The sequence below is a fragment of the Podarcis filfolensis genome, assembly GCF_964270895.1.
Source record: "Podarcis filfolensis genome assembly, chromosome: 17".
Classification (NCBI taxonomy): Eukaryota; Metazoa; Chordata; class Lepidosauria; order Squamata; family Lacertidae; genus Podarcis; species Podarcis filfolensis.
In genome coordinates, this window is record NC_139621.1 from 34,989,951 (window position 1) to 35,007,587 (window position 17,637).

The window sequence follows — 17,637 nt, forward strand, 5'->3', positions numbered from 1 at the left end:
TGACCTGGGGAGAGGGAAGAGCTCCGAAAGCCAAATAGAGAGGTCTGGGGGCCATGTTTAGTCCCCCAGGTCTGAGGTTCTCAACCCTAGGCAAAGTGAAGCTTATTTTGTAGGTGCAATAATAATTGTATTAAGAGATCCCGTTGTTTGCCTTTGGGTCGTATGTGATCGCCGAAGATGACATGTTCCCGATAGATCTGCCAAGCAGAACTCTTGAAACAAAGAAAAACACTGTATGGCGGCTAGATTGTGTCTTTTGGTCTTCCAGGGAAGTTCTCTGCTGTGTATGCCCAACGTTCTCAAGGTGTATCTGGAAAACGGACAGACGAAAGCTTTCAAGTTTGACTCCAGCACTACTGTCAAGGTACTCTGAGCTGGACTCTCAATATTACCTGTTATATTTTGAGTTCTATTATATTGCAGAAAGTGCTGGGGCCTGGTGCACAAATGAACATTTGGGTATTGAGAAGTGCCTTGGAAATAGAATATGGAGGTTGCACACACACACACACACACACACACACAAACACACACACAGAGCCCAGTCTTGAATGAGTGACTTGTGCCACCCCAGTAAAGCGCCGAGGGCCTTCTGGCGGTTCTCTCATTGCGAGAAGTGAGGTTACAGGGAACCAGACAGAGGGCCTTCTTGGTAGTGGCGCCCACCCTGTGGAACACCCTCCCTTCAGATGTGAAGGAAATAAGCAGCTATCCTATCTTCAAAAGACATCTGAAGGCAGCCCTGTTTAGGGAAGTTTTTAATATTTAATGCTGTATTGTTTTTAACACTTGATTGGGAGCGGCCCAGAGTGGCTGGGGAAACTCAGTCAGATGGGCGGGGTATAAATAATATATTATTATTATTATTATTATTATTATTATTATTATTATTATTATTCAGCACTTCCTACCTGTATCAATGCGGGACGCAGGTGGCGCTGTGTGTTAAACCACAGAGCCTAGGACTTGCCGATCAGAAGGTCGGCGGTTCGAATCCCCGCGACAGGGTGAGCTCCCGTTGCTCGGTCCCTGCTCCTGCCAACCTAGCAGTTTGAAAGCATGTCAAAGTGCAAGTAGATAAATAGGTACTGCTCCGGCGGGGAGATAAACGGCATTTCCGTACACTGCTCTGGTTCACCAGAAGCGGCTTAGTCATGCTGGCCATGACCTGGGAAGCTGTACGCCGGCTCCCTCGGCCAATAAAGCGAGATGAGGAGTGCCGCAACCCCAGAGTCGGTCATTACTGGATCTAATGGTCAGGGGTCCCTTTACCTTTTTACCTGTATCAGTAGCCCCATTCGGGCAATTTTGCTCCCTCTCCATGTAACATTGTGCAAAAGGGTAGCAGGGCTGTGCATGCTAGTGCCACCCCACTGTCCTGCCTCCTGCCAGCCCTGCCTTCATGCTATCCATGCACTGGGGGAAGAATTGATGGGGGGAGTCTGCTGAGCACAGGGTCATGTGGGCATCCTACACACATCCAACAGCCTTCTCTATTCAGATGTTCCCCCATGCATAGACAGAGTGCAGGTGGGGCTGGCAGGAGACCAGGTGATGGGTCTACAGTTGATGTGTAGAGAGAGAAATGCCCATCTAGGGCTTATTTGGTAAGCTTATCTAGTTTTGATTTCATGCTGTTTCTGTAGGATGCTCTGCATGGTAGATTTTGCCGTGGCCTGATGTGTCTTATCACAAAAATCTATGTCCGCCATCCGGTTATGCATGCTTAAGTACCACAGGTTCTTTCTATTTTTATATTTTTTAACTGAATTTGTATGTCGCCTTTCATCTGAACATCACAGGGCGGTTCACAACATACAAATACAAAATTTGAACGCAAAATACAAAAACAAGGCAAGCATCCATAATTCTGTGATGGGTTGTACCCCATGCTAATATCTGTTTTAACCCATATGGGCGTGACTTCTTCTCCCCCCCTCCTCCCCAAATCATTATAAAATCCCAGTGAGACCCATGAGATTTGGGGTGCTTAGTAACCCCTGGAATTAGAGAGTCCATCACAATGGGTAAGCTTTTGTACCAAGAAACCTGCTGTGCTCTGAAACATCTAGGACACATTTGAAAGGGTAGTTTGTCAAGGAATTCTCCCCATGGGTCAGCTCTGCCTCTCACCCATTCTGCTGCCATTAACGGTGCTCCAGATCTGCCACCCAAGATGGACGCTTCACGTTGCCTGACGTGTACTCCCAGCTGCGGGAATATCCACGCGTAGTCCGAGATAATTTATCTGGGGCATAGATTTGCTGTTTAATTTGTTGCTTTGCCATCAATAATTGGCAGGACATTATTCTCACTTTGAAAGAGAAGCTCTCCATCCGGAGCATCGGTTATTTTGCCTTGGTCTTGGAAGAGCAGTACAATGTGTTGAAGATGTATCTTCTGCATGAGGATGAACTCATCGGACAGGTCAGTTGCAGTACTTTTGGTGCTCCCATCAGCGAAGGGTGGTGGACAAATGGGAAGAGCAACAGGAAGTACATTACAGAATTGATAACTTCCTGTTGCAGGGAGTTTGAGCTACCGTCAATGCGTTGGCACAACGGTCCCTCTGATCTCCTTAATTACTCCTAACGAGCTCCTTTACTAATCCAACCCTTGGGCTCCATTCTGAGGGGAAAGGCAGGGCCCATGTTTAAATGTTTGTGCAATTATTTTAGCTGGATTTTTAAAATACAGTGGTACCTCGGTTTTTGAACGTCTTGGAAGTTGAACATTTCAGTTTTTGAATGTCTCGGAAGTTGAATATTTCGGTTTTCAAATGCCAAAAACCCAGAAGTAACTGCTTCGGTTTTCAAATGCTTTTCGGAAGTCAAACGTGCCACGCAGCTTCCGTATTGAGTCTTCCGGAAGTAAATGCTTCGGTTTTCAAATGTTTTGGAAGTTGAACTGTCTTCTGGAACTGATTACGTTCGAAAACTGAGGTACCACTATATTCAATTGCCTGTGTTGTATTGTGAAATTGCTTTGAGATACTTCATCGGAAGATATAAATAAATGAATGATCTTGCTAGTTCATCTAGACTAGCAGCTACTAAAAGGGAGGGATGGCTCCTCAGAATGTGTGGGTTGTGGGTGACTGGAAGCAGCTTCATTGGAGCCCTCCAAAAATGCCAATTCTCACATGGATCTGTTCCTGTCATATGAACTGCTAGCATTTCAGAATAGTGTTCCAACAGCCATGCATTCTGTTGTTCAGAGCAAATCTCTGGCCCCCTCTCTAGGTGTTGCTGGTGGTGGTAGCTCATAAGTGCTGACTTTATCATCTGTTTGTTGTTCTTTGTCTAAAACACCAATGGAACGTCCTTTGAGTCATATCAGACTTCAGGTGAATTTCAGGCAAATGCCCCCCCCCATAAACTCCAGATAATCCTGATAAATATACTGCTCTGCAAAATCTATTCCACTTCCACTATAGACAACGGAGGTGCAAGGAGCTAAACTGGATAGTGAAACTCCACCCACTTAGCCCTAAGATATCATATTCAACAGTTCCTCCAGTGCCGGGTTACCAAATAGGCAGAATAGGCACCTGCCTGTGGGCCCCACACCTTTTAGGGGCCCCATGAAAAAGGATCAAAATAGTATTGATTTGATCTTGAAAGAAAATGACAATCAAGCTTTGTTAGTAGAAGAGAAGAAGAGGAGTTTGGATTTGATATCCCGCTTTATCATTACCCGAAGGAGTCTCCAAGTGGCTAACAATCTCCTTTCCCTTCCTCCCCCACAACAAACCTCTGTGAGGTGAGTGGGGCTGAGAGACTTCAGAGAAGTGTGACTAGCCCAAGGTCACCCAGCAGCTGCATGTGGAGGAGCGGGGAAGCAAACCCGGTTCACCAGATTATAAATCCATTGCTCCTAACCACTACACCACACTGGCTCTCTCAATGTTATTCCACTAGAGCACACACACACAAATTAAGAATTGCCCACACTTTTTCAAGCAACCATCTTTGCAAACTGTAAGAACTTGCTTATTACATAAATGAAAGTGGACATTTTCAGGAAGCTGGATACTGAGCCAAATCACTGCGTTGTGGCAGTAATTCTCTTATTTCTTCATTTCAGGTGGTTCAGAGGAAAGAGTCTCATGATTACCGCTGCCTCTTCAGAGTCTGCTTTATACCCAAGGATCCACTGGATCTGTTGCAGCAAGATCCAGTTGCCTTTGAGTATCTCTATTTGCAGGTGATGTGGTAATGCATCATGGGTCAGTCTATAGCCCTATGTGCCTTGGTTGGGGTTTTTAGCAACACCAACAGGAACCCGAAAGGTATTTCTCAAGTTTTATACTTTTGCCACAGCTCTGCTGCTGTCACATCCCACTGAAGTGCCTGCATAGATTAGCAACTGTGCATCACATACATAGCTCATAGATCCCACACAAATGGTGCTTTTCATTTAAAAAAAAATACATTTTTAAAACAAGATCCAAAACACAATGCACTTGATCGGATTTTCAAATTTGCAGCTCTTGAGAACTTCAGCATTCATATTCAGATGTGAATCTGACTCAGATAATTTGATCTATGATTTTTTTTTTACTTCGATTTTATCAAGGAGAAAAACCCAAAGCATGTATGTTGTAAATCTTCACAAATACAGTAATAGGAATATAAAAGCAAGTACATAGTATTTTGTATTTGTATATTCATTATGCATGTTTATTCACATTTGTGTTTCATTACATTTTGAGAGTCATTGTCTTGGATTCCAGTGTGCTTGCATATGTATGTATGTATGTATAAACTCATGTATGCATATGTAGGAGATGCTATGACTCTGCAGCTTTGGCAAGCCACTGGGGAAAACAAACAATTACTGTTAGAATTGTTCCTAGGTGTCCTCTACCATCATCACTGGTGGATTGGGGTCATCTTACAGTCTGGATGTAATGGTCTTAGGGTAAAGGGGTTTTTTAGATGGTATTATGTATTACTACACAGCATCTTAAAAAGCAGAGACATCACCTTGCCAACAAAGGTCCGTATAGTTATAGCTATGGTTTTCCCAGTAGTGATGTATGGAAGTGAGAGCTGGACCATAAAGAAGGCTGATCGCCAAAGAATTGATGCTGTTGAATTATGGTGCTGGAGGAGACTCTTGAGAGTCCCATGGACTGCAAGAAGATCAAACCTCTCCATTCTGAAGGAAATCAGCCCTGAGTGCTCACTGGAAGGACAGATCGTGAAGGCTCCAATACTTTGGCCACCTCATGAGAAGAGAAGACTCCCTGGAAAAGACCCTGGTGCTGGGAAAGATGGAGGGCACAAGGAGAAGGGGACGACAGAGGACAAGATGGTTGGACAGTGTTCTCGAAGCTACCAGCATGAGTTTGACCAAACTGCAGGAGGCAGTGGAAGACAGGAGTGCCTGGTGTGCTCTGGTCCATGGGGTCACAAAGAGTCGGACACGACTAAACAACTAAACAACAACAATACTTTAAAATGTTATAAGCCAGATCAGCTGCATTTGGGAGCCCTCCTACTCGTTTTGCTGAGTGGGACCCTAGACTTCTGCCCTAAAATTCTGCCTTGACAGGACCATTGACCAGGGACACCAACTTCTGGGTTAGCGGGGTGGGTGGAGTGGTTGCTTGTGGTTAGGAATAGCTTGCATAAATGAAACGGTGTCTTTCTCATCTTGCTAACCTGGCTCTGTCATTTTCAGAGCTGCAGTGATGTGCTTCAGGAGAGATTTGCTGTCGAGATGAAGTGCAGCGTTGCTTTACGGCTGGCTGCGCTGCACATCCAAGAGCGGATTATTGCCTGTGCTCAGCCACAGAAAGTCTCTCTGAAATATATAGAGTAAGTCACACTTCTCCGAATATAGCAATGTACCGTATTTTTCGCCCCATAGGACGCACCGGCCCATAGGATGCACCTAGTTTTTGGGGGGGGGATAAAGAAAAAAAATTCCCCCCCAGGCGCGGGGCTGGGGCGGGGGAAGCCTCCCCGCTGTTCCCCGAGCTTGTGGGGCTGGAGGCGGGGAGAAGCACGCCGCCAGCCCCACAAGCTCCGGGGTCAGCGGGAACTCCCGCGGGCTCCCAAGGCTTGCTGAGAGCTTCCTGAAACCTGGAGAGCGAGAGGGGTTGGTGCGCACCAGCGAAAGCCTGCATTCGCCCCATAGGACGCACACACATTTCCCCTTCATTTTTGGAGGGGAAAAAGTGCGTCCTATAGGGCGAAAAATATGGTACTTCTCTAGCCAAGTAGGTATGTGCAAAACTAGTGTCAAATAGGTGTTGAAATGCATAAAAGCTAGCGGAAATAACATACAAACATGCATTGTATTAGGGGAAAATGCTGAACAATTTTTTATGAGGGCTTAGAAAACTATCACAAATTGAATTTAGGATTGGGGAAACTGAGACAGATTTTCCCATCTCTATGTCTTAGTGCCACAATGGCAACTCCTGGTGTGCTAATTTTTCCCCCATTGCATATGATCCCCTGCAATAATGATGGCACTGGTGGGGGAAAAGGAAAAATCAAATGCTTCCTTTCACTATGCCATTAGGACACGGGTGGCACTGTGGGTTAAACCACAGAGCCTAGGACTTGCCGATCAGAAGGTCAGCAGTTCGAATCCCCGCGACAGGGTGAGCTCCCGTTGCTCGGTCCCTGCTCCTGCCAACCTAGCAGTTCGAAAGCACATCAAAGTGCAAGTAGATAAATAGGTACCGCTGCGGCGGGAAGGTAAACAGCGTTTCCGTGCGCTGCTCTGGTTTGCCAGAAGCGGCTTAGTCATGCTGGCCACATGACCCGGAAGCTGTACGCCGGCTCCCTCGGCCAATAAAGCGAGATGAGCGCCGCAACCCCAGAATCGGCCACGACTGGACCTAATGGTCAGGGGTCCCTTTACCTTTTAGCACCAGAAAGGCAGAGTCAAGCAGTTTCTGATCACCTCTATCATATGCAGCCAATGACCCCCACTCCCTCTCTGGGATGACTTTCTTTAAACACAGAGTTCTGTAGGGTTATCCTCTCCGACATTTGCTCTCTGGTTTTGTTGTTGTTGTTTTTGAACAGGAAGGACTGGGGAATCGAAAACTTTATTTCCCCAACTCTGCTCCGAAACATGAAAGGCAAAGACATCAAAAAGGCCATTAGCTTTCACATGAAGAGGAATCAACTCTTGCTGGATCCGAGACAAAAGGTAATGTGACTTTAGCACATCTCAGAAAGATCCCCAACTGCTTTGTTTTGCAGAGTTTGCTTGCTGCTGTTGAACAAATCTGTTCAGTGATCTTGATCAGTATTCTAGAGTAGTCTAGGTTCTCCATTCCAGATTTAGTGGACTAAAGTAAAGAACACAATATGGAAAATAGTTAGATTGGTTTGGCTGCATGCATGTGATGCAAGCTGAATATTAAACACTCTCTTTTTTGTATATATATATTTTTATTTTCTGTTTTACAATTTAAAGTACTCATTTTTACATCCTTAGCATATCCATGACTTCCCTTCTCTTTCCATGGTTCATTTTGCATATCAGAAATCCCTGCATATTTTACAGAAACGATACCATCCAGTATTCCATTATTGCAGCCATCAAAACTTATTTATACTGTTGAGTTTATCTTAATGCTGCTGGCATTTTCAGCTGTACACAGTTATTTCCCATATATTCAATAAACATAATTCTCTAAACATATGTTCTTCTTGTTCTCTTTTTCTATATGTTAAGTCTGCAAGCTGTGCATATGCTGTCAACTTAAGTTGCCATTCTTCTTTGGTTGGGACCTCACTCATTTTTTATTTTTGGGACAACAAAATATGGGTCGCAGTAGAGACATACATAAATAACCTTTTTTGACACCTGGGAATTTTCATCTGACTTATCCCCAACAGAAAGGACTCTGGTTTGTGGGGGAAGAAGTACTTTTAAACATTTATTTCAATTCATTATGGATCATTTCCCAATACTCTTACCCTTTTACAAGTCCACCGCATATGAAAGAATGTTCCCAGAATATTAAACTCTTAAGCCTACTAAGTGACTCATACACTAGAGGTTGATCCAAACACCTGGCTAGCAGTGATGGGGCTTGGTAGAGCAATACAGTAGTACCTTGGTTTTTGAACAGCTTAGTTGCTGAACAAATAAGCTCCCTGGTTCTGGTTTTCCGCTTGAGTCCAGGAAGCTCCTGCAGCCAATGGGAAGCTACACCTTGGTTTTTGAACAGTTTCGGGAGTCGAATGGACTCCTGGGATGGATTATGTTCGAGAACCAAGGTACCACTGTATAGTCACCGCCACTTGTACCAGGATAGAAGGTAGGTCCAAGGACAAATTCCAGCCAAGCAAAAGTACTCAAGGAGTGTAGGAAGCGGAGCTGGCAAGGGGTGTGGTTTGGGAAAAGAGGGTATGTCTGGGAAGAGGGTGTGGTCTGGTGAGACTCCCAAAGGTCATACGGAGAGACCTGGAGGTATGCATTAGTTCCCAGGGCTTCCCACCCCTGCCTTAGATTATCGTTTCAGCATTACATTGCCATTGCTTAACCTTGATTTGTACAATAGCTGGTTTTCTTAACTGTTGCTAAGCATTCCTCTCCACCATTGCAGCACCACCTCGTCTCAGCAGCACATGTGCGTCTGTGTTATCTGCAGATCCTGGGGGATCTGAAACTCTATGGAGGAAAGATCTTCAATGCCACACTAATGGTAAGGTCGTTATCTGTTTAACACAGTGTATCAGCAATCTTTGAAAGACACTTTTGATGTATTTTTTTCAACTCCTTTACTGTGAGAACTCAAAGAGCGTGGAAGCAGTCTGGGTCCAGGGTAGGGATGGGCAAATTTGTCAGTTTTGGGTACTCGTCGTTTCTCACTTTTCCAACCTTGATTTCACTTCTCCACATATTCACCTCAGTCTGTGATTTATTTATTTTTAAAAGTCCTTAAGAAAATGCATCAGCATTTTGGAGCGAATTTCACCTAATAAGCAATTTTTGTATGCAATGTTACCTAATATATGTTTCTTTGCAAGCTACTTTCCCTAATATAATGCATTTTAATGCTATTTCCACTAATACACACACACACACACACACACACTTCACAGGAGAACTGCATTGGAGGAGTTTGTCAAAATTACTTCCTTATTAAATTTCTATACAGTCGTACCTTGGTTCTCGAACATAATCCATTCCAGAAGTCTGTTTGACTCCCAAAACGTTCAGAAACCAAGGCGCGGCTTCCGATTGGCTACAGGAGCTTCCTGCACTCAAGCGGAAGCCACGTCAGACGTTCGCCTTCCAAAAAACATTCGAAAACCAGAATACTTACTTCCGGGTTTTCAGTCTTCGGGAGCCAAAACATACGAGTACCAAGGCGTTCGAGAACCAAGGTACAACTGTACTGCCCTCCAGTCAAAGATCACAGGGCAGTTTACAATATAGAAACACAAAAATAAATGCTCTTGCTAGGAGAGTAGTAGAACCAGGTTCCAGAATAGGAAAACAGGTGGAATTCAACATAGCGCTAAATGGAGCATTTGTGCATGGAATAAGGTCTGCTTGTGCAACAAGACTCCCCCCACCCCTAGCCGCCAACTCTCCTTCTAAATCTTTTTTTTGGGGGGGTTCCCCCAGTCCTTCGGAGCAGATTTAGGTGGTGCAAGGGGAGCGGGCAAAATGTTTCATTGCATGAGCTAAATTTATTCTGCACATGCAGCAATTTAGCTGAATCCTGCCCATTATTTATATTATTTTTAGGTGATAGCCCAAAAATTATGCTTAAAAGAGTATCTGAACTTTTCAGAAATGTCTGTTTGAGGTCAAAGGGCATTGAAACTACCTTGGTCAATAGCCTACTGTTTCTCTTTTCTTTATTTTCTTTTACCTTGCATTTAACATTTGCATTCATATATAGATCATAATCATATACAAATAGAATCCTCGTTACAGATAGGTAGCCGTGTTGGTCTGCCATAGTCAAAACAAAAAAAATTTTTTTCCTTCCAGTAGCACCTTAAAGACCAACTAAGTTAGTTCTTGGTATGAGCTTTCGTGTGCATGCACACTTCTTCAGATACCATCTGAAGAATATCTGAAGAAGTGTGCATGCACACGAAAGCTCATACCAAGAACTAACTTAGTTGGTCTTTAAGGTGCTACTGGAAGGAATTTTTTTTTTTTTTTTGTTTTAAATAGAATCCTCTGAATCCTTGGATTTCCCTCCAACCCCGCGTGGGTTCCAAAATTATTCTTTATCAGCTGCATCGTGTAATGTTCTCCATATTTCCTTAAAGCTCAATTCTTACCAGAGTTCTTGTTACAAATGTTGTTAAAATCCTGCCAATGTTTTTAATTGTTTACAGTGTTCTTCTAAGTAACTTTTTAAAAATTCCCCATTCTTTATTAAATTTATTATCTTATTGGTTTCTGATCTTCCCGGTCATTTTTGCCATTTCAGCATAGTCCATCATCTTTATTAACCATTCTTCTCTGGGAATGAGTCCACTGTTTCTCAATCAGTGTAGAGACTGAGTCACCCATTTCCACTCCTTGATTTGCAACTGAGTGTGTTGACATTCTTCTTTGTAAAATATTGAGGGCGGTGGTAGAAAGTTTTGTCTGTGGTCTTTGATGCATGGGGGCTCATTCCCACATGCAAGTCCTCATTGCCCATGAACATGGATGCATGGGATCTTACCATTGGTAAGAAGTTGTCCGCTGGAGTGTAAGCAAACTTTCCCCCCGTGTAGTTGCAGGACAGAGAATCATGTGTGGCCCTCCTGGTGGGAGCCAAATATGGAATCAGCCAAGTGGTTAATAACAAACTGAACATTGTCACCATGCTAGCAGAATTTGCGAACATCAGCAGACTGGAGCTGACTGAAGAATCCGACAAAGTGAGCATGGTGAAAATCTACCTCCAAGATATCAAGGTAACTATGACTTTGACTTACTTACTGTCAGAGCTACCCTAGGTCCCAGCTCACAAAGGACCAACGCTGCTTCGTTGTTAAGTATAAAAGTCTTTATTGAAGTTCAGTTTCACTTCCAGAGCCGCAGCGCGCAGCCCCACGTCTAAAGTGTCAGACCGCTGATGCTCCGTCTGAGTCTCCTCCCCCTTGACACCAATTTAAGATTCTAGCCTTGCTCCACCTTCTCCGCTGCTCCTTCCTCCTCTGGGTCCGCCTGCCCGCCGGGGTTCCACCCTTTCTAGCCTCTTCTCCCGCTGATTCCCCTGAGCCTTCTCCCTCCCTCCGGCGGGCTTTAGGAGCTGGTTCCCCATCCGGGTCTCCTGCTGTTCCGCGCGCCTGCACATTTGAACTTGGCGTGCGCGCCCAGCCAGCAGCTTTCCTCCTGACCGTTCCACTGCTGCTGTCACTGCTTCCCCCTTCGGGGGGCCTAGCTGCAACTGACCTCCCCTCCGTTGGAGGCGTGGTCAGCCCTGACTCCCTCTCTGGAGGAGACACTGCCCCTGACACATGTGACTCTTCCCCCCCACTACGCTCTGGTGGGGAAACTGGTCCCGATCCTCCACTGCTGCTTTGGGGTTCCCCTCTGGCTCCTTGTTTCTGGTGCGTCCCCCCTGGGACCCCCCTTGCCCTGACCATCGGCGCCCCCTTCTGGGAATCTTCTGATTCGCTGGAGAAGCTCATGGAATCTCTCGGGCCACTGTCATACTCCCCTACGCTGCCCTCGGATTCTTCCCCTTCGCTCTCCCAATCCTCTCTCCCCAGTGCTCCTGCTCCTGATTCCCTGACACTTACTTATTTCTATTTATTAAATTTGTATACCCACAGATCTCAGGGCAGTTTACAGCACAGAATCACAATATAAAAAAACAGAAAATACATAATAAAAACAAACACATTTCCACAACACATTTTAAAAGGCCATCGGATGTCCGACAAAAGTCTGGTGGAAGAGGAACGTTTTTGCCTGGCGCTTAAAGGTGTATAATGAAGGCGCCAGGCGAACTCCCCTGGGGAGAGCATTCCACAGATGAGGAGCCACTGCAGAGAAGGCCCTCCTTGTGTTGCCTCCCTCCAGACCTCTCAAGGAGGAGGCACACGAAGGAGGGCCTCAGAAGATGATATCAGGGTCTGGGTAGGTTCATATGGAAAGAGGCAGTCCTTAAGGTATTGCGGTCCTGAGCCATAACTTTAACAATTCTTTGGACTGCGGGTGGAAGGGAGATCTATTTTATGTCAAGTTTCAAAATCCACCATTCTGTGCTTTACTAAGAAATAGGAAATGGACCCCCCCACCCAATGCAGACTGAAGGTGTAAATAGGTGAATAGACTGTATTTCTTAAAGCTACAATGGTCTCCGTTGTGTCTCAATCTTCCAGTGGAACACAGTCCTGGACTCTTGCCACCGCTTGACAGAGAGAGGGGAAGGAACCCAACTTTTGTAAAACCATGTTTGAAGCACATTCTTTCCCTCAAAGAATTCTGGGCTCTGTAGTTTCGCCTTCGCAGAGTTAACAATTCCCAGCAACCCTCAACAAACTCCAGTGGGGCCGGAAATGTGTTTCAAATGTGCTTTCAGGGCATATTTTGTTCACAGTATGAACAAACCAGAAGCTGGAACCAGTTTGAGGGCACCTTCTCCTTTTGTTTTGCAAACCATAATAAATGCCCGCTGCATTTCTTCCTCCTTGGACCACACGTGTAAGTGTACATAGACAACGTGTGTGGACACACTCACCATGCATGGAGTCGTAACATGTACACGAGCATTTCATGCGTGGAAAAGGTTGCACAGGCTTACCGACAATTGAAGAATGGAGGATGAAGTTAATGGACTATGCAGAATTAGATAAACTAACAGGAAGGATTCGAAGCCAGCGAGACCAGAAATTCACGGAAGACTGGAGTAAATTTACGGACTATTTGAAAAGTATTTGTGAAGAACAGACATTGTTTGTAGGGTTGCAATAAGTTTTGTGAGGAGTATTATTAGAAGTATTATAAAAATGGACAAGGGGGATGTAAAGGGAATTGGGGGTTGCTCGTGCGTAAGGGGGCTGCTGCTCTAGGCAACGTTGTCTGGCTAAACCTTTCCCTGGCTGGACAGCCCTTTCTCCGTGGCTGTGTCAGTCACTGGCAGAATCCGTCAGTGGGTGTTTCCTGAACTTCTTCCAACATAAAAGCTCTTTGACGCCAAGTCTCCGCCTAGCCTCCCTGCGCGGAAGTCTTCTGCGCAGAGTGGGCGTGGCCAGCGGAGGTCCTGGGCTCTCCCCGCTGGTCTCTGTGGAAGAGACTTGGAGCCATCTCTCCGAAGTCCTTCCCTGCTCCCCTTTCTTCCTGGTGTCACGCCGATTTCCTTCCCCAAAGGAAGTGTTCTCTCTCTCCCTGCTGGTCCCTTCTCCTGCATCGTTGGGGAGCCTTACCTCCGCTCTTGGCTCTGATGGCAGTTCCCTGACAGGGGAGGATGATTTGTTAAGAGATGTAAAGAGAATATAAAGTTAAGAAATGCATAAGAAGTGGTTAAAACGGTGGATCATCAGAAGGGCTGATGGAAGTCTAAAAAGATTGTATAAGTGATAAGTTTTGTGGTACATTTTATAATTTATATGTTAAAATTAATAAAAAAAATATTATTTAAAAAAAGGAAAAGGTGGCACAGACAAAGAAGGTTTCTTGGTGTGGGTGAGGGTTTGTGCAGATGTCTTCAGCCTGCTTTTTCTTCCCCTCCTTCAAGCTGCTGACTCTGCTGCTGGAAACGAACAACGCCAAAGACCTGGCTTGTCTCATCCATGGCTACTACAGGCTGTTTGTCGATTCGAGCAGTTCCATATTCGTCTGGGGGGAGAAAAGGCCTCCTGTGCATCGTATCTCTGCCGAGGAAGGTAAAAACAACCTGAGAGCAGTGACCAAACAGTTAGGAAGACTCTTACAGTCCCGTGAACATATTATGAAGTACCGTATTGGCTTGAATATAAGCCTCACTTTCTCCCCAAATTCCGACCATGAAAAGTTGAAGTGCAACTTATATTCACGACCTCACGGTTTGCAGCCAGGAGCAGGGCAAAGCAGCACCCACCCCATCATAGCTGTCAACTGTCCCTTATTTGGCGGGAAGGTCCCTTATCCCAGCGCTGTGTCCCACTGCTGTCCCTTATTGATGATGTCCCTTAAATTTCCCGGGTTTCAAAGGAAGCAGCTCCTCTCCCTCCCTTCCTGCCAGCCAGGGAGGAGGGAGGCTCCAACTGTGTTGCTTGGCTGCATTGCTTACCCAATAGGGAGTCTAAGAACGACTGGGGGGCTGGAGCTTGCATGCCTTGTGCCGATCAAATCGGCCGCCTTGCCTGGGGACTCGCCTTTGCTCAGCGCTTCCCAGCAGAGAGGTGACGGTGGTTTTCCTTGCTGCATCTCCTTTGCCGGGTTGCTGCGCTGTGGGAACCACCGCTTGAGGCTTCCTTTGGCTGCTGGCTGGGCTTTCTGCTTTTGGCTCAGAGGTGCTCAGAAGTCGAACATACCTGTGTCTGAAAAATCCCTTATTTTGGCTGCTGAGCCCTTATTTTCGAGATTGCTGGTCCCTTATTTTCAAATCTGTAAGTTGACAGCTATGCACCTCATGCGTAGTCCTGTCCTCTCCCCCAAGGCTGGGAAGGGAGAGCGCGAGGAAGGGGGAAGGCCACTAGTATGCAGCCAGGAGCAGTGAAGAATGGAGTGGCTTATATTCGGGTATTTTTTCTTTTTTTCTTTTCCCCCCTCCAATTTTAAAGATGCTGATTATATTCAAGCCAATACAGTATTTGTGTTCTGTGTTATAAATCAAGCACTGCTAGGAGTTTCTTCTGTTCAATTTCAATTTCAATTTGAGAACCAAGGTACCACTGTAATCATAAATAACTAAGAATATAAATGTGCACCCCACCACCGAGACCATTCCATTGTAACTATCCAACCTCCCAAAATTTTAACACCTCTTGCGATGCTTTGACCCTTTTCCGACAAGCCCTTACGGTGGTGCCTCAGGTTAAGTACTAAATTCGTTCCGGAGGTCCGTACTTAACCTGAAACTGTTCTTAACCTGAAGCACCACTTTAGCTAATGGGGCCTCCTGCTGCCGCTGCGTCGCCAGAGCATGATTTCTGTTCTCATCCTGAAGCAAAGTTCTTAACCTGAAGCACTATTTCTGGGTTAGCAGAGTCTGTAACCTGAAGCATATGTAACCTGAAGCGTTTGTAACCCGAGGTACCACTGTATTTCCATCTCTTGCTCGGCAGGGTATGAGTCAAGGACCTGCAGTGATTCCGAAGAGTCGTCTGAGCCGGATTCCTCCTTGGACCGTTTTTCAGACACACAGTCGCCCCGGCACAACTGCGTCAGCCCCCTGCCTGAGGACAAAGGAGAGCAGGAGTCGTTGCAGCAAGAAAGGAAGGATCTGGAGGGCGAAGGGACGAGCTTTTGCAATGGGTACGACAACACAAACGACAGCTTGTCAGAAGCCTCTGACTCGGCCAACACGGAGAGTCGAGGGCTGAAGACGAGCGGTTCGAGCGACTCTCTAGACGCTCTCGAGGAGGACGATTTGGAAACGTGCTCCTCGAGCAAGCCGGAGTTTTTCCACCTGTATGCCCCCACCCTTCAGGAACTGATGGGCAACGGCAAGGCCTTCTTGGGTACAGACAGAGAAGAGGGAAACCGAGTGACCCAGGAGTCTGTGTTCTCCTTCCTCCTGCCACCCCAGCCGCTTGTGCAGCCGGACGGAGAATCCCGAAGGGAAAGTGAGCTGGCTGCTTCTGCTCTGGAGTCCAAGCTGTCGGAGAGCAACATCATGGAGTACTACAGCCTTTGTGCCAACATTTCCCCGGCCAGCAGTGGAGAGAAGACCGCCCAGAGCGACAGCCCAGAGGGTGGCTCTTTGAACGGCCCCGAGGGAGACGAGGGGCTCTGCGGAGGTGGCATGCGGGGCTTCATCTTGTCTCCTCCCCCCGGCTTCGGAGATGCCAGCTCGGACGAGGAATTCTACGACGCAGCCGAAAGGGTGACACAGGCAGAGGCACAAGCAGGTGAGGCCAAAGGGATTCCCCGGGGGTGGGGGTCATGATCAGTTGATGGACTGATTGACAGATTGCACTGAACTGTCGCTTTACTTTTACAAAAAAGTGCCGTATTTTTTGCTCTATAAGACTCACTTTTTCCCTCCTAAAAAGTAAGGGGAAATGTGTGTGCGTCTTATGGAGTGAATGCAGGCTGCACAGCTATCCCAGAAGCCAGAACAGCAAGAGGGATTGCTGCTTTCACTGCACAGCGATCCCTCTTGCTGTTCTGGCTTCTGAGATTCAGAATATTTTTTTTCTTGTTTTCCTCCTCCAAAAACTAGGTGCGTCTTGTGGTCTGGTGCGTCTTATAGAGCGGAAAATATGGTAACCTTGCAAAATGGTACGAAGATTAAAAGCAAGATAAAAGCAAAAGAGAATACAGTGGACGCTCGGGTTGTGAACGGGATCCGTGCAGGAAGCATGTTCGCAACCCGCAGCACCACGCCTGCGCACGCGCGGGTCGCAATTCAACGCTTCTGAGCATGCGCAAAGTGCAATTTAGCACTTCTGCACATGCGCAAGCACCAAAACCCGGAAGTAACCCATTCCGGTACTTCCGGGTTCGGTGCAGTGGGCAACCCGAAATCGTGCAACCCGAAGCGTCTGTAACCCGAGGTATGACTGTAAAGTCTTTAAATACACAGTGCCTTGCACTAAATGTGAAGAGAACACAGGGAAACGGAAGAAAGGGAGGAAGGCACAGTGGTATTTCGTTCCTGTTATTTATTTTATTTTTAACACCTTTATGAAAGTTCAAAAAGTGCATAATTATATATGCACTCAACATTGTGAAACGTAAATGAAAGAAAGAGAAAGAGAAACAGAACCCGTGTAGAAGAGAAAATAAAGGGGGAAGAGGGGAAATCTTGATCCTGATGAATTGGAAAAATAAAAATGCGGTTCCTTTCTACGATTGGATTGAAGAGTTATACAAACTCGCAACATATGAACAACTTGCATATAAATGCAGACTTGCCATGGAGAAAGTCAATGATATTTGGAATCCATTCTTACAAATACTGTAATAGGTTAAGATCTGGTAAAGTACAGTAACAACCTTGTAAAGTATACAGTTTTGGGTTTCTGTTATTATGTTGAGGGGGAAAACTCAATAAGAGTTTGGTGGTGATGATGATGATGAAGAAACAGAATAAAAACCCCAAAACGCATCCATATATTAAAAATACAGGCCTAATGCATCTCACCTGCGGAAAGAGGCCACAAATTAACAACCGAAAACCTGGGTAACGAAAAATGCTGTGGCAAGCTCCTGAAAATAGATATCAATGGCGCCTGGCCTAGCTCCCTGGAGAGAATATTCTGTGAATGTACTGATTGTGAAGATAACACAAGAACGGCTTTAAGCGAGGTGCCACAGAGACAGGGATATGGGGGAGGGGTGGGCTTTCAGCCCAATTCAAATGTTCTTTTGTTTTGACTTTCAGTCTGAGGACTAGAGCCCAGCAAGGATAGTAAGGTAAAGGTAAAGGGACCCCTGACCATTAGGCCCAGTCGTGGCCGACTCTGGGGTTGCGGCGCTCATCTCGCTTTATTGGCCAAGGGAGCCGGCGTACAGCTTCCGGGTCATGTGGCCAGCATGACTAAG

At 46.0% G+C, this 17,637-nt stretch overlaps 1 protein-coding gene across 1 annotated transcript in view; it reads left to right on the top strand.

Moving 5' to 3' along the window:
- Positions 1-17,637, top strand: part of FRMPD1 (FERM and PDZ domain containing 1) — a 92,795-nt gene that overhangs the window by 70,052 nt on the left and 5,106 nt on the right. The window contains exons 8-16 of the mRNA XM_083592796.1: positions 269-364; positions 2,302-2,427; positions 4,087-4,206; positions 5,689-5,825; positions 7,050-7,176; positions 8,585-8,683; positions 10,728-10,910; positions 13,682-13,829; positions 15,213-15,998. Coding sequence (XP_083448922.1) covers positions 269-364; positions 2,302-2,427; positions 4,087-4,206; positions 5,689-5,825; positions 7,050-7,176; positions 8,585-8,683; positions 10,728-10,910; positions 13,682-13,829; positions 15,213-15,998 — 1,822 coding nt within the window. The remainder of the gene's footprint in view (positions 1-268; positions 365-2,301; positions 2,428-4,086; positions 4,207-5,688; positions 5,826-7,049; positions 7,177-8,584; positions 8,684-10,727; positions 10,911-13,681; positions 13,830-15,212; positions 15,999-17,637) is intronic.